We start from the raw sequence: 18,058 nt of genomic DNA on the forward strand, positions 1-18,058 counted from the left end.
GAAAAGTAAACAAATAATCGTTTCTGGCGTTTGTCATGGTGTACCCCCCCCCCGTATTTGCACTATTTAAAATCATAAAACCAAATTATATAAACCAAATTAAAATTATTATAAACATCTTTTATCTATCGAGTGTAGTTTCGTGGTTATTCTTATCAGATAGAATAATATCGTTGCCACATGTAATAGTTCCTCCTTCGCATTACGCAATAGCGTAAAAAAACAGTTTCCGTATCTCGGAGGAGATTCACGTATATTTCCCGAGATAAAGAAAATCCGTATAATTCTCGATCTTCCCGGTCCGTGGACACACTGTAAATATTGTACGTCAATAAAGGAGATATTGACTAAAATTTCTACTGAAGGTGAAAAAAAAATTAAAATTTGGGATGATGACCGGGTAGGTTTTTAAGATTCAACCATTTATAATTAATTAATATTCATAGTTCCTTATTAGAGGTGCATCATCTTTATTTGGAATATGAACATGTTTAAACATTAACACGTAGTTAATCACTATCCCAACATCAATAGTAACAAGGAGTAAACGAAGGTTACCGACCGCTGGGTGTTACCGCTACAAAGTAGGCGAGGAGGGAGGAGGGTGCCGTACTGGCTACACTACTCCACGAAAGACGATAGAACACACGGACACGATGAGACAGTCTCCGCATTGGTATTGCAGTTACGCTTATCGACACAGGCAGCAGCACCGGTTAAGCTGTTTTCAAACGTATAAAGTGCACGGGAAGCCATACCTGACTGGCTTTTGGGAGAGCTGACTGGCTTTCGGGCGGGTGACTGCCACACCGAGTAAATTACCAGCGCGGTGACTGCCTCTCCGGGTGGGTACAAAAGTATATATATATATATTTATATATGTGTCCGTTAGCGCGATAACTCGAGCAAAATTGATCCGATTTTGATGAAATTTGGTACAAACGTGTAAACCTACATTTATTCGAACGAGTTCGCGAACCAGCATAATCGGACCATGGGATCAGGGGTTTATGGGGGGTTTTATGGGGTAAAAATGGGTTTTTCTCATTTTTGACCATAAAAACTTAAAATTTCTAAATTTCTCTCTAGACCATTTTGAAGAGCTTAAAAAAACAAATAATTTAGTATATTGAAGTGTTTTTGAATGTTCATTGACTACGGAGAAAATAAAAAAAATTGTAAATTTAAAATTCCCATGTTATTCTTATGGAGAATAAATAAACTGTTTTAGTTTGCTTGTTTATGGATATATTTTAATCAAATTTGGCAATTTGGTTTATTTCATACTAAGCTATCAATATTTCAATTAAAAAAACACACCTCAACATCTTACCCGTAGCAGCAAACCTAACTACTCACTAAAATAAAATTAATGTTATTTAAATAGGAAATAAATCTGAAAATTTATAGGGAATATTTTAGAAGAAATCAAGCTGGGTAAATGGAAATTCGCTTAGTATGCAGGTTTGCTGCGACGGGGGTATTGTTATATTTTAATCTTTTGACCTTATTTTTTAATATATTACTACGGTAACTACAATGAAATAAAATAAATAATATCATGTATTTTGTTTGAAAAACTGACGTGTCATATGTTTACTGGTGATGTATCACAATTATGTAAATTCTATGTGGCAAATAAATATTTCATTTCATTTTAGCGAATTTCCCATATAGGGAATAAGCTATTACCGTAGTACTCATGGTAAGACCTGGACGCGGGACCGATTTTTTTTTTTGTTTTGAGGTCCCTAGAGGCCAAAAACACCATCCGTTCAAATTCATATATATATATATATTTATATATATGTATATATATATATGTGTCCGTCAGCACGATAACTCGAGCAAAAATGATCCGATTTTGATGAAATTTGGTACAAACGTGTAAACCTACGTTTATTCGAACGAGTTCGCGATCCAGCATGATCGGACCATGGGAACGGGTGTTTACGGGGGGTTTTATGGGGTAAAAATAGGTTTTTCCCATTTTTGACCCAAAAAACATAAAATTTAGCAATTTATTTCCAAACCATTTTGTAGAGCTTCAAAAAACAAATAATTTAGTATATTGAAGCGTTATTATGCGCCTAATGGTTACGGAGAAAATTCCAAAAAATTGTAAATTTAAAATTCCCATGTTATTCTTATGGAGAATGAGTAAACTGTTGTAGTTTGCTTGTTTATGAACATATTTTGATCAAATTTGGAAAATGTTTTTATTTCTTACTAACTATTAACATTTTACAAAAAAAAACAGTTTTACCCTCCCTGATGCAGCAAACCTAAGTACTTGTTAAACTAATTCTATTTAAATCGGGAATAAATGTTATATTTTTAAGTAGACATTTCAGTGTAAATCCAATCAGTCAAATGGAAATTCGCTTAGTCTGCAGGTTTGCTGCGGCGGGGGTATTTTCATTTCATTTCAATTACAATCTCATATATTAAAAAAAATTGGTTTTTCTTTTCCGAGTTCGTTTGGCTCTTCTACCCGGCCGATTTTCATGATTGAGGTCTCAAATTGAAGGTCTGCGCGCACAAATTTGCCATCAAGCATCGGCATTTAATTATCTATAGTCTCACTCGGTTTATACATAAACGAAATTTGCTCTCCATGTATTTCTTATGGGAGTTAAATTTGGTTTCTCTTTGCCGAGTTCGTTTGGCTCTTCTACCCGACCGATTAACATGATTGAGTTAGCTTGAGTTAGTTTGAAAAACATGTATCATGAAACTCGCTCGTAAATAAAGGCATTTTTATTTATTTATTGAGGTCTCAAATTGAAGGTATGCATGCACAGATTTGCTATCAAGCATCGGCATATAATTATCTAGAGTATCACTCGGTTTACATGTAAACGAAATTTGCTCCCCATGTATTTCTTATGGAAGTTAAATTTGGTTGCTCTTTTCCGAGTTCGTTTGGCTCTTCTACCCAATCGATTTTCATGATTGAGGTCTTAAATTGAAAGTATGCACACACAGATTTGCCAACAAGCATCGGCATATATTTATCTAGAGTATCACTCGGTTTATATTTAAATGATGTTTTTCTAGTACGGGCCGTTAAAAAAATAACAGGGGGTTTCCACACTTTTTACTAACCCTGTATATAAACCTTCGCAAATACAGTATCTACAAGTTTCAAGCCAAAAAAAAATACTTCGCAATTAAATGTCACCCGGATCGTGTTGGTCCATATGTTAAATCCAATGATTAAAATAAAAAAGCTTTATATGCCTAGATCTATGAGGCATAGCCCTAACGTAGGCCTATAGTTGAAAGTTACTACGGTGAGTAGGAGACACATTGGAAAAGCAAGTTTAGCATCATCCATAAAACGTAAACCTCTGTTACAATCACCCACTGCAGTTGTGATTTTTTACTTTACACTTTACACAACCGCCATTTAATGGAAACCTTGTTTGTAAGCTATTGGCGACGATCATTAATAAATTTTAAGTTTCCCAGCCCTATACAACACTGATTCAAGGTCTTCTTTCTGGTTATCAAAACTCAAGAATAATTTTATACACAAAGAATCTCTGGTTCCTAGTTATTTAATTTTATTTAGGTTACACTATTACACTACATTATTGCACTAGCGATTAATTAAATCCGTTATGTAAGAAAAACGTTTTTAATCTCACTTGGTTGGGATTTGCCTTCAAAACGTGATCCAATGGTTGCGGTATTTGTAAGCAACATTTGTAAACATATCAGTGACAGCTAGAAAAACTAATCTTGATCCGAACAGCTGTTTGTTATTTCATAGATGATTATGTGATAAAAATTTGACAAAAACTTGACAAAAATCGCACAACCTGCAATTTTGAACGTCCGTAATTTGATTTACAAAGTAGTGAGGCCATATTTTAATGGCTAAAGACACTCTCAACAATTCAGTGAATACCTTAAAATAACTTGGATCTTGATAGGTACTCCCGTTTTCTTGGAGAAGATTGCGTAAAATGCCATCTTGAGTGTTACAGACAGACAGAAATTTAGATGAGACTTGTTTCGGCTTCTTTAATGAATAAAACGTAAAAATAACCTAAACATTTGTGATTCTGAGCAATGTACAGACAAAACTTTAATTTTATTTATATAGATAACTAAATAAGATAAGTAATAGAATAGTTTGTTTTCACAAAAGCAAAAATGAAAACAAAACAACTGATCAGCTGTTATAGCCCACAAAACTTCACTAACTTTTTATCCTATTTTGGATCACACATGTATAAATATTTATGCAAAATAATGCATAAATATTACGCCTCGTACAAAATACTAAACTAAAACGAACATTACACTGTAAAATTAGGGATAAAATCCACACTTCGTCTTTGTTATCGGACAAAAACTCACGACGACGCCGCCATTTTAGGTTAGACGATGACAAGTGTTCTGTCCCTATCCAAAGCTTCTATTTGTGTGCCCAGCCTAACAACATTGAATTCTACTGTCCTTCGTCTATAAGAGCATTATATAAAACAACGTTTTTGTTTTCACATTGTATGTATATGCGATTTAGAAATCGACAATTTTTTTCGATTCACGTAAAATTCATTCATTCACGTAAATTTTCATGAGCAACACGTAAAAATTGACTATTCACAAAAAGTGTTCATCAGCTGTTGGAATGTATTATGACACTATACTTTTTAGTTTTTACAGAATTGAAGTTTACTTCATGCTTATTGCAGTGGTACCACTTGTTTTTGTTAAAAATAAAAATTACGTCTGCTATGGTTTTTTGAAATGACTCATCTTTTACGATTGCCCAACGAAACATGGCGTTCACGAGTTAGTGTGTTTTTTTCATTTAAATGTAGCTAGTTATAAAATCGTTGTAAAATGTTATAAGGTTCATTCTTATAATAAAATGATACTTCAGAATCTCATCTTTCCATTGGTATAAGAGTTATGTAATTTCAACAACTATAACTGTGCTTAACATGCAACGGAAAAAATGTTACGCTAATCGACAAATTTTGTCGCCCGCCACTCCAGCAACACATTTTGAAATCGACATTTTTTGTCGATTCGCCACTCCTAGGGTTCAAGTTCGAGACAAAGTCGAGAACTTAAAACAATGTAAAACACCACTTAATGTAAAACTATGTAAAACACCACACCAATTAATGTATGTAAAACAGCTAAAAAAATAATAGTGTGGTAAAAAGGCATTTTCTTTCCTCTTCCTAAAATATCTAAGATAGATTTACATGTTTTGACAACAAATTAGAGGATTACATCAAAGTAAAGTGCATGTAAAAGTCTCTTAGTTATTAGATTTATGGCTAACTTAAGTGGATTATGGAACTAGGTGGACTACCAAGATCGATCTCAGCTGCATACCTCAACCTTTAACATTTAGCTGGGAAGATGTATCATTACAAATTATCTACAGATCATTGTTAGTCAACTGGCAACTGTTTTTGAAATTGTTTTTTGGTAAATGTTTGATTTTTTCAAAAACTGTGTTAGTGCACTTCCTACTTATACATAAGTACTTCTGTATATTATGACAAAAATTCTTGTTGTTTATTGTAGGAGGTTCCCAAAACGTATCTATGTTGCTTTACCTGATGCTGAGACCAGAATGAAGCTGCTTCAGCGCTTATTGAGTCGCCATGACAATCCCCTGAGTGTAGCAGAGCTTCACTCCCTAGCAGCCCTCACTGATGGCTACTCAGGCAGTGACCTCACAGGCTTGGCCAAGGATGCAGCCTTGGGTCCTATCAGAGGTAACTCATTGCTAATCTTAGACTAACCCAATCGTATGAACCTTTCTGAAGAGTAACTTATGCTATATTTGCACAATTGAAATATACCTTTCAAGTACTGAGCACCTGGTACAATATATATTTTTTACTGATATTTTTAATTGCTTACTTATTTTGTATTACATTAAACAAATATAACAATCTAGTCCTCGTTCTAACATCCACGTAACACCCCAATGGCCTCAGTTTTCCAATAGTGGTGTACCTGTACCACAGGTTGAGAAACGCTGCCCTAGTTAATATTGAATTTATGGGTATAATCTGTGGAGTTTTTACTTTGGGTTTTACTGGCATAGAAGTGAGAACACGCAGAGTTATAGAACTAACTTTATTTTACAATAAATTAACTAGAATAACTCTTTATCATGAGTTCTAAGCCCAAAAACACTAAACACTAAAACTACCTTGTTACTAGCCAACAACTGGCATTAATATGAATTTAAATTCCAAACATATGTTTATGTACAGACCAAATATAAAAACTATTTCTTGACACGCTATCGTAAATTTAAAATTTTTACAAATTAAATTTTACACGATAAAAGAAACACTTTGTCCATGGAAAATTTTTAGAACATATTGTCCATACAGAACTTCCACTTATCACATGACTAAAAAACTTCTTAATTAACCTTTTTACTGCCACGGACATATACAACATTGCGTGCGAAGACCGCTGAGCGCTACGTCAGCTGACTGTCTGAAGGTCGCCAACCCAACAGCTGGCGACACGACTGAGAATCGCCGCAGCGAAATCCACTAATTTGCCGACATCTATTGAAACGACCATAACTCCTTGTAAATAATAGCTAGACCTTTAATTTGTTTTGTTTTGTTTGTCTTTAACTGTTCTACATGTACATATACAGTTTGGAAAGCTTATACCACTTTTTAGTTTTATTAATATGAAAAAGTTTTTAAAAAATTGTAAATTTACTATAAAATTTCAATTTTAAAATTTTAAAACGTGTATATATATATAACTTTTTTATGCATAAACTATACATTTTCGGAAACATAATTATCTTATGAGACCACAACAACAGTTCTAAGAAGAAATATTCATAAATAAAAATATACTATTAAAAAATAACAAAAGGTGTATTTTTCACAAAAAGGCATTTTTGGGCATATTTGCTAGGTACAATTATTGCTCTGTAACAATTTAGCCATTGCAGTTTTTTTACGTGAAATTGTTACATCTAGAAATATTTTCCACTTAAAAACAAGCTTCCTCATAGCACTATAAAATTAAATTATAATTCTAAATAGTTTTGAAAATTATTTTGCTGAAACTCATACATACAACTCATACTTCATACATCTCCTTTCATCCAAATACGTATACAACATTTGATCCGTCCCGTCTATTCCCCCCATTCCATTATTATATTGGTAGACGATGTCCGGTTTATTTTTTATCACAACCCTGCCAGATCTTCGTATTGCATATCTTACGTTCCTTGCCACAGATTTTGTTGACAGTAGAATAAATTGAGATTTGTTAGTAGCTTTCTCCCGGAATGCCATCTGCAAAACTGCTCCCTTCCTCACATAAACCATTTTACCAACTGGGTACTTTCCTTTGAGTTGGCGAGGAATACCCTTGCGATCCAACCTTTGTGTTCCGGTTAGGTATGTAGATTTGCTGTACAAATATCTGGCAAGTTTTTTTGTAACAAAAAAATTGTCTAAAAACAAGTGATAGCCCTTGTTCAGAAGATTTGCCATCTCGAGTAGTTTTACCACGACTTTCGCCCCTAATCCATATTTATCTACCCTTGCACGGTCGGTTTCGTAGCTAGCACCCTTGTAGCAGTAAAACTGTGAGCAATATTTGGTTAGAGCATCGCACAGGACCCAAAGTTTTATGCCCCACCGATGGTGCTTCTTTTTGGGGATATACTGTGTCATGGCGATCTGTTTTTTTGGCCCCACCAAGGATTCATCCACTGACAATTTTTCATAAGGGATATAGTAAAGGCGAAAAAGACGGTTGCAATGGTCAATTAGCGGTTGAAAACGCCCACATGGGTCGTAGTTCGGCTCATTCTGATTTGGGAGGGTGTTTGGGTCAACCAGATGAAAAAACTTCAATACAATTTTGAATCTGTTTGGACTGAATAACTTGCTAAACCAGGAGTTAGATTGGGAAGAACTGGTAAACCAGTAACTCTCGACAGTAGGTTTTTTGATGATTCCCATGTTTAGGATTACGGAAATGAAACCTTTAATTTCTTCCACGCTTGTGTTTACCCAAGATCGCAGTCGGCTTCTGGGGCTTATATTGCCCTCACGAGAACTCAAATACCCTTGTGCATATTTGTTCATTTCTACTGCAAATGTGTTCAACAACACATTGGTAAAAAATAAATAGAAGTAAGCTATTGGGCTGGAGTTTCGGGGGGGACAATGTCTGGGTCCGGCCATTTCCGAAAAAGGAAACATTTCAGCATATCCAGGATCTTGGCCATCTTCTATTTCCTCCCACTCACTACTTTCACAATCAGAAGTTTGTGCTGGTACTCTGGGACCTGTAGGTCCATTTTGATTACGTCCACGTACACGTACACGACCACGTCCACGTCCAATGCTAGAACCTTGTCCTCTTCCTCGAACGATCGACCGATTTTCAATGCGTTGCATATTCTCTGGAATGCCTGGGTCGTCCTCATCTGAACTGCTATGCGTTGCAACATCTGGAGGCCTGTCTAATGCCATGGTTTGATTTTCCTCAGATCGTTGAGACACTAAACCGCCTGAAGGTCCAGGTAAATTTATATCAAAACCTATAGGCCTACGCCCACGATCCATGTTCAGAGATAACACGGATTCTAAACGAGTTTGTTGCGGATCCGGATCATACGTTGGATCTTCATCTGTATCATCCACAATGTCTTCAGAGTCGGAAGACGATATATCGTCAAGAATGGAATCACGGTCTTCATTGTCACTAAGTACCTCGTATCCACTCGCAACTATCTGGTTCACAAGTGTATTTTCACTTAAGGGCGAAGCGGGGCACCTTTTGTTACTCATTTCTAACACTAGCACAATATAAAAATTACCATAAAACTTTGTTATAACTAACAAAAGGCGAAATCACAACATCACTGACCACATACAGCAGTAAACAGTAAGACAATGACAGTAAGACAATGACAGAAATCCCGCCAACAGACAGATTGCCGCCAACGTCAGGTGGCGTAGACAGCGTGGAGCCAAGACATTTGGCGCGAGGCCACGGCCTACTTGATCGAAACGACTTTACGCGTTAGTATATTGTTAAAAGTACCTTTAACAATAAAAACAAAAAGAACAGCCATTTATAATGATTTCATGCCTTTAACAAGACATGAAATTAATGGAAATCGGTCTATAAATAACCGCGCAGTAATAAAAATACGATCTAATCGGCCCGTGGCGTTTCTCGCACTGAACTGCAGCGACGATCATATCGGCCCGCGGCGGTCTTCGCGTCAAATTTGCGAGCCGATGAGATCGGTCGGTGGCGGTTGTCACGAATCAGGTTAGTCCGATCTAATTGGCCCGTTGTGGTAAAAGGGTTAAATAATGTCTCCTTTATGTTTACAACAAGTACAAGAATAGTTGTATACTTTCCATTCTCTTTCTTCGCAAACACCCATCAAATATATAAAATGTTATATTATATTATTATTTTTATATGTTATATTTTAAAAAAATTGGTTTTTCTTTTCTGAGTTTGTTTGGCTCTTCTACCCGACCGATTTTCATGATTGAGGTCTCAATTATCTATAGTATTACTCGGTTTATGCGTAAACAAAATTTGCTCCCCATGTATTTCTTATGGGAGTTAAATTTGGCTTTTCTTTGCCGAGTTCGTTGGGCTCTTCTACCCGACCGATTTTCATGATTGAGGTCTCAAATTGAAGGTATGCACGCACAGATTTTCCATCAAGTATCGACATATAATTATCTATAGTATTACTTGGTTTATAGGTAAACAAAATTTGCTCCTCATGTATTTCTTATGGGAGTTAAATTTGGCTTTTCTTTGCCGAGTTCGTTGGGCTCTTCTACCCGACCGATTTTCATGATTGAGGTATCAAATTGAAGGTATGCAGGCACAGATTTGCCATCAAGCATCGGCACATATTTATCTATAATCCCATTTGGTGTATACGCAAATGAAATTTTCTCCCCATGTATTTCTTATGGAAGTTAAATTTGGGTTTTCTTTTCCGAGTTCGTTTGGCTCTTCTACCTGACCGATTTTCATGATTGAGGTCTCGAATTGAAGGTATGCACGCACCGATTTGCCAACAAGCATCGGCATAATTTGATTCTTTTTTAAATTTACGATTACTTCAACTTAAGGTGTATTTTACCAGTCATAATAAATTATATAATCCTATATATTTTGTTTCTATAACCTTCAGTGAAATAGCCTACCGGCTATCTTTTAAGCTATTAGTTATTCAAATCGGACCGGTTTCAAGCAAACGCAAAGTGAACAACCAACATAAAAACTACATATTTGTCATATGGGTTTATTATGATTACAAATCAATATCTCCAGTATTGTTCATGTATGTTTTAAACACAAAATAATCAGTAAATTATAAGCTTTAATTTGAGCTATTTATCGTTTCTTAAGATACTGTATTACTCAATCAAAAATCATAAATTTGATAATTTCTTGGATATAATATTTATTTTAACGCTGCGGAGCAGCATGGGTCCTCTAGTTTATTTGAAAATAGCAATATGTTCATCATTGATTTGGTCTGTACATTAACATAATGTTTGGAATTAAATTAATATTAATTCATTTTATTGCCTAGAAACAGGATAGTTTTGGTGTTTTGTGTTTTTGGGCTTAGGACTCATGATAAGGAGTTTTTCTAATTAATTTATCTATAATATTAAAAGGAAACAGGGTTTTTTTATTTCACGATTCTGAATCAACCACTTGACGGATTTTCATGATTTTTGTGTTGAAAGAAAGATAATTTTGAGAACTAGGGAATGTCGAAGCCATAATTTTAGTTTAGGGTTTCAGTTTTTTAGAAATTAAGTTTTAATTTTTAAAAAGTCTAGCAGCCGACGCTGGCAATTTAAAGTATTTTCAATGCTGGTCTAACTAACAGCTGGTTTATAACTGTAATTGAAATGTTTATGTTACGAGTTGTTTGTTTACAAAAATATTGTTGTTGGTGTTTGCGTACATACTATTTCACTTTAAAATGTAGGTAGTTTTCCCCTACCGTGAAGGATCTGCGTTATCAAGAAATGTGTTATTTTGAACTAAACATCTCAAACACTTGCGTTTACTCAAAGTTTGTCGTAAATGCAATCTGTGTAAGTATTTAGTTTATGCATTGCAAATTTCAACTCATATTTGGAAATATTTTTTCAGCAGTTTATCGCTTAATTGTTTAAGATATAAGTGGTTTACGTGTTGATACTTCTTTTTCTGTAGCCTATTTTGAATGTGAGTATGTTGTCATACTAAAATTTTGGTTAGTAATGAAAGCGTCAATCGGTGTAGTAGGTCTCTAAAACTGTCAAATAAACTGCAGGGTGCAGCAGAAACCAAAGTCGACTCATACCATACCAACTATCCCCGTAGTAGGCCTACTGATGATTCAGAAACTTGGGCACTGACCAAAGAACCGAAAAACCTTAATGCTGGGTTAGATAATAAAGTGCAGAGAAAATATACAGACCATTTCAAGATAACGACCCGGAGGTCGAAATAAAAAAAAACAGAGAGCTAAGAGAAATGTGTTAACACCCAAATATAGGGATGCTTGCTTTCCAGAAGTAGGTAAAGCTTGGATGGACAGACTGTGCATAAACTTTTAAAAAGTATATTCCAATGAGTACCACACGATAGACGGGAAATATCATGTTATGAAATGCATCCTCAGACTGGGATCTAAATTTTGAAGAGGCAGGTGATAGAAGAGAATCCTCATAAAAGTTTCAGTGGTCACGGAGGTAAGATAAGGTACGGTAAGTACATAAGTAGTACAGTATGCAATTGGAGGTGGCATGTAGCTACTCTACTCAAAACCAGTGTGAATCGGTCGCCAATCTCACTTCAAGATTTTTCAAATCGAAATAATTGCTGTTTTATGGTAAAGTTATCGGATTTAAAATGCATATCGCCATATTTTAAGTCTATATTCGAATGGAATAAATAGGTGGTCACGTTACATTTGTTTATAAGGTAATCTTCCCCATTAAAACTGCCAGAATTTAGAATTTGTGTCTATGTGTGTAAACTACATGTTCTGAATTATTCCGTTTTAGTTGACAACTCGATTCCCGTACGTAGGACGGGCCATCAGCTCGTCTATATATTAATTTGAAACTGTTTTTCTTTGTGAGAGCTAATTTGAGAGAACGGCTGGGCGTATGAACTCGGTAGAGGTGTCTAAAGAAAGGGCTTGGTCTGTAGATGAGCCATCAAAAGAGAAACGTGGTAAATTCCCTTGGGGCTCTGCCCCAGTGGCCTTTAATACCTATCCCATGTTATTCTTATGGGGAGAAAACAGGTTTTTGTCATTCTAAAATAATTTATAAATAAAAATACCCCCGCCGCATTAAACCTGCAGACTAAGCGAATTTCCATTTCCCTGAATGGATTTACACTAAAATGTCTCCTTAAGGGTGGGCTCTACCTCAGCTCGGAAATCTCAGAACGATGTTCGAAGTGTCCGCCACACTGCGCCGTGTCGGTTCAACCCAGTTGGAGGGGAAGGGGTGGGAGGAGCTAGGAGGTTCGCGAGTTGACTGCCGCTCCCCGCTAGGCAGTGCAGTGCCCTGCGGAGCTCCCGACGCACACACGCGCAAGCGCAACCAGGTTGTTATTCGCGCGTCCGCATATCTTTTGCTTCTGCTCTAAGGCCTGGCGCACACAGTCGATTTTTCGATCGGCCGATAAAAAAATCGACCAAAAATAAATCGCCCTAGATTTATGTATAGGCGCACACGTGGCGATTTTTTAGTCGAGAAATGGTTTTTTGAGTGCGTTTAAGCTATACTAAAATGGACTTTGTTGAATTAACCTGTGTTTGTGCTCTTCTAATTAGATCAAAGAAGAAAAGAAGACAACTTAAATATAGTAAGTCAGAGACTTTTAAATCGATAGTTTTATAAACTATACACTTTACCGTGATGACAGTAAAAAGTTCTTTAAGAATGTCTGTTGAAAGTTGAAGTTTTTATTATAACAGCTGTGGCCTTTTTTAGCAAAGAAAACAACACAACTCACACTGACTTCTGTAGAGAACAACAAGCGACTGGCCGATTTTTTAGTCGACCGTGTGCGCGGACTGATAACAACCTGTACGTTACAGATTTTCGGGCGACAATCGCCTCGCCTACGAATCTGTGGCAAAACCCAGATTTTAAAATCGGCGCAATTCTCGATCGCCTGTGTGCGCGCTTCCATTCAAATACATGATGCACAGATCGGCCGATGAAATAGTCGCCTCAAAATAATCGCTCGTGTGCGCCTAGCCTAACCTCCATCATGCCCTGCCACCGACACTCACTGGCAGCAACGTGACGTTCGCTATCGCTCCCATAAGCTTATACAGTAAAAAGTAAAACATTCCTAAATATTGAGTCTTGTTTGTCATTATTGAATAAAAATAAAATATTTTAGTTATACTTTGTAAAATATCACTACATTAAATTATAGTAATCTTAAGTTTTTTTTTAATCAACTGTTATATTTATTTATTTTCTTTTGTTGATGTTTAAGATTTTCATTATTATTTAACTCTATTCCAACTGTAGCTACACCGTAATGGGCACAGAATCAGTCGGTATCTCACACATTCTTGGGGATTATAATTATGTAATTAATGTTTACAAAAAAAGCAATGGTGATATGAAAACTTCATTTTTATAGTATCTTTTATCACATAAAGAAAAAATCCATGCTCAATAATATAAATATGATTGTTCTTCCCTTTTTCTGTGTCCTAGACGGTAATGTACTTTTTAGACGATTCGTTGACTAACATACGTGGCGAGTCTTGTTTACCTTTTTAATGTTATCTCGCAAATAACGTCATAGCAACCTGTTACATACATACGCTACAACATACGCTTGTAAATTTAGTTACCCATCCTTCGTAATGTAATGACTATTTAATGTGTATTGTGATAATTAAATGCCAGAAACTTTATATATGGATATATACTGTATAATAGTTAGTTATGAATTAAATATTCATAAGTAATTGTAGTAACTAATAAATATTGAACAGTAAATGTTGAATTTTACTCTTGTTTGTATACAAAGTAAATCTGGAAATAAACATCTGGTATTACCAGAGGACTTTGGCAACAATTCGGTAATATTATTGACTATTGGATACTTGTATTCATAGTCAAAGGTACTATAAAACGAGAGTAGAATGACGAGAAATATATTTGTACACAATATTGCATATTGCAAAGCTAATAATGAAAAATAAATATTACAAAATGAGCTAGTATACTGAGTACATTCACGTTATATAAATATTAGAAAATAAAATCCAACACAGTAGGCCTAACGGCTGGTGACGGCTTAAAATCTGTCCCTAACAGGAAGTCCCCTAGGATACCTTGGATCTACCAGTTCCGGTAAAATACATTTGTTGTAAAATGTTCTCAGCTGAGACTCCATATGTTTCATCCAAAACTCGTCATCCTTCACAACCTTTTCCACAGACATGAATCATTGAATGCTTCATTTGCTTCTTTATTCTTCGGAGTACTGCAATGGATCTCATTTTGTTCAGTTTCGGGTGAATTATTACTAGGAGTGATCATGCTGAAATATGAAATAAGATTTTTTAGTTTGTGTGAAAATAAAAAAAATAAAATAAAACTTGAAATTAAGATAACTTTGAAAAATACCTACCATTTACACAAAATTATTAGTAAGCCTACCTAATTATTTAAGCAATTCTAAATCAACTCGTGTAATAATAGTTTCCTTGGTTGGAGTTTCCTGACTTTTACGTGTAACCATGTAAACAATGTAAAGCTTTGTCCATAAAACAGCAAATGATTGTTTTAAAGACTTGTAACCTCGATGGTATATTTTAGCAATGTTTTAGGCTACTCAGCCAGTTAGCTGTAAAGTGGCTATAATATCAATGAATTTATGCTTACTGTGATCTTTACTCACACTTTCCTCATACAGCAGTAGTAGGAATAAAAAAAAACCTGTAGGCCTATCCTTACTTGATTGTAGTAGCCTACCCCAGTACCAACAAATAAGTAATAAGTAATATTTGGGTATTTAATTGTACAATAATATTATGTACTTCTAACTTAAATAACTCTCATCATACGTTACCTATTCTCGTCCTTATTTTTCTTTAATTCCCGCCAACGATGTAAACTTTCACTCCCCTTGTTCTTCAATCTTATGGCACTTAAATTAAGTTTTTTCTTTTTTCTTGTCCTAGGATTGGGCATCTTGAAGCACACCAGAAATGACAATAAACAAAAAAAAAACACTCAAAACACGGTGAAAATCAGTGCAAGTGTGCAAGCGAGTGAGAAACACGTGGTCGTGGTAGTCGCCTAGGTAGTCGCCTCAGTTGTCATCTTCCCGCGCGCGCGCATGCGCAGACGGCTCTGCGCCATGATTTTGGGGATGGGGATGGGATTTTGAGGTTGTAGCCTAGTAGAGCAGTATAAGGCCTTAGCCACTTAAAACCCCTCGGTGCAGAGTAATTTAGTATATTGAAGCGCTGTTGTATGCCTACGGTCAGGAAGAAAATTGAAAAAAGTGTTGTTAAAAATTACCATGTTATTCTTATGGAGAAAATTAAAACCGTTTTAATTTACTTGTTTATAGATACACTGTATGTTGATAAAATTTGGCAAATTCATTAATTTCAGTATACTGACGTATGGTCAAGAAACACTTTTTACCTTCCCCGTAGCAGCACACCTAAGCACTCGTTAAATCTAATGTTATTTAAATAGGAATAAGTTTGTCTTATTTCTGGAAGTATTTTAGTAAAAAAGAAAGAGCCTAACGTGAAGTTGTGCAGGAAACTTTCTTTTTAGGGAAATAATTAGAGAGTGAGGCCCTGGTACCCTTCAAAGTTTTGTATTTCTCCATAAGATTAGCATGGGAAACAACAATTTTTATAAAACTCCAGCTGTTGTCAGAAATTAAAAGTGAGAAGAAAAACCTATGTAAATTGTAAACCGTCAATAATTTTGCTAATTTAACAGTATGAAATGAAATATTCACTATTTTAATTTAGGTTTGCATAAATATTACAATGGAAAAAAGCGAGAGAGCTGATTTACATTACTCCTGATATACTGAAAAAGAAAAATGAGTTAACAACACTGTGCTGCATTTCTTAGTAATCATTGAACGAGCCGATTTTCAACTATGGAAACATAGGAAAGTTATATAACACCACCAAGGTGAAGAAATAGGAATAATGTTAAGAAGAAACAAGATCAGCTTTTGAAAAGTGATAAGATATTTATAAGAAATGTTGATTCTATCGATCTCTTATGTACAACTTAAAAATGTTATAATCTTTGAGTAGAATCTTTTAAAGTAATCAGAAATTATGACTGTTATTTGTTTTAAAATAACGCCTGTTTATATAGCAATTGCTCGAATTCGAGCAGCAGGGACACTAATGTGTAGAAACGGCGACGACGCAAAGATAGAATAGAATCAACCGAGAGGAGGGGAAATATCGATCGATGGCTGTGGTGGGAGAGCCGACGACAGGTTGAGCCGTTGGCCGCATGGCCGCGCCACTGCACGGCGCCTTGAAGAGCGCTTGCAAGCCTTTCGAGTCTGCGTGATTACATAGTTATCATTCAACTTTTTAGTAAACTAATTCCAGATTCTTGTTTTTAAGAATCTATTGCACGTCTCCCGTTTTTTATTTTTTCTCTACAAATTTTTTTTATGTATTAAAACTCATGATAAAGAACGCCTCTTTTTACATTTTTCACCAACCTTTGAGCCCAAAATTTTTTAAATTATCAAAATTTTAAAAAACAGGAAACCTACAATAACATTTGACGGAAAATATGACACCAAGATCTTTTAAATCGGTTCACAATTGGGGCTACAATCAGGAAGAACTAAAACCCTTACATTTGCGCGCGCCAGACGGGTAGAGCGCACCCTTAAAAATATCACATTTATTCCCTATTTAAAAAGAATCAGTTTAAAACATACTTAGGTTTGCTGCAACAAGGAGGGTAAGAGTGTTTTTTATGTAAAATGTTAATACAGTAGAATCCCGCAAACTCGGCACTCGATAACCCGGCAGTCTGGAAAACTCGGCCATCACCTCGCTAAGATAATTAGTGATTTTTTGTGTCCGAGTTAAACATTGACTCAAGCCAGGTCAGGTCAACTCTGTACCAAGGATTTGTTGTACTATATCTGATCACTTAATACTGGCTTTTTATATAAAAAAGGCGGTTAAAAAGCTTTAAAATTGTATTGATCTTATTTTTAACCCTAGTTCCCAATAATCCGGCATTTCACAAACTTGGCACCCTTCCAATCCACATTACGCCGAGTTTGCGGGACTCTACTGTAGTTGGTAAGAAATAAAAACATTTTCCAAATTTGGGCCAAATATGTTAATAAACAAGCAAACTACAACAGTTTACTTATTCTCCATAAGAATAACATGGAAATTTTAAATTTACAATTTTTTGGAATTTTCTCCGTAACTATTAGGCGCATTATAACGCTTCAATATAATAAATTATTTGTTTTTTTTAAGCTCTACAAAATAGTTTAGAAAAAAATTGCAAAATTTTATGTTTTTTGGGTCAAAAATGGGAAAAACCCACTTTTACCCCATAAAAGCCCCCATAAACCCCCGTTCCCATGGTCCGATCATGCTGGTTCGCGAACTCGTTCGAATAAATGTAGGTTTACACGTTTGTACCAAATTTCATAAAAATCGGATCATTTTTGCTCGAGTTATCGCGCTAACGGACATATATATATATATATATATATGAATTTGAACAGATGGTGTTTTTGGCCTCTAGGGACCTCAAAACGAAAAAAAAAATCGGTCCCGGGTCCAAGTCTTACCATGAGTAAACTACGGTAATACAGTAGAGTCCCGCAAACTCGGCGTAATGTGGACTGGAAGGGTGCCGAGTTTGTGAAATGCCGGGTTATCGGGAACTAGGGTTAAAAATAAGAACAATACAATTTTTAAGCTTTTTAACTGCCTCTTTTATTTATATTTATG

At 35.4% G+C, this 18,058-nt stretch overlaps 1 protein-coding gene across 3 annotated transcripts in view; it reads left to right on the forward strand.

Moving 5' to 3' along the window:
- LOC129005057 (spastin-like) overlaps positions 1–18,058 on the forward strand; it is a 59,613-nt gene that overhangs the window by 38,746 nt on the left and 2,809 nt on the right. For all 3 annotated transcript variants that reach the window (XM_054433836.1, XM_054433834.1, XM_054433835.1), the window contains one exon: positions 5,560–5,753. In XM_054433836.1, coding sequence (XP_054289811.1) covers positions 5,560–5,753 — 194 coding nt within the window. The remainder of the gene's footprint in view (positions 1–5,559; positions 5,754–18,058) is intronic.

Source organism: Macrosteles quadrilineatus, unplaced genomic scaffold, assembly GCF_028750875.1.
Source record: "Macrosteles quadrilineatus isolate MER2022 unplaced genomic scaffold, UCM_ALF_1.0 Scaffold_15__1_contigs__length_3749704, whole genome shotgun sequence".
In the NCBI taxonomy this organism is placed as follows: Eukaryota; Metazoa; Arthropoda; class Insecta; order Hemiptera; family Cicadellidae; genus Macrosteles; species Macrosteles quadrilineatus.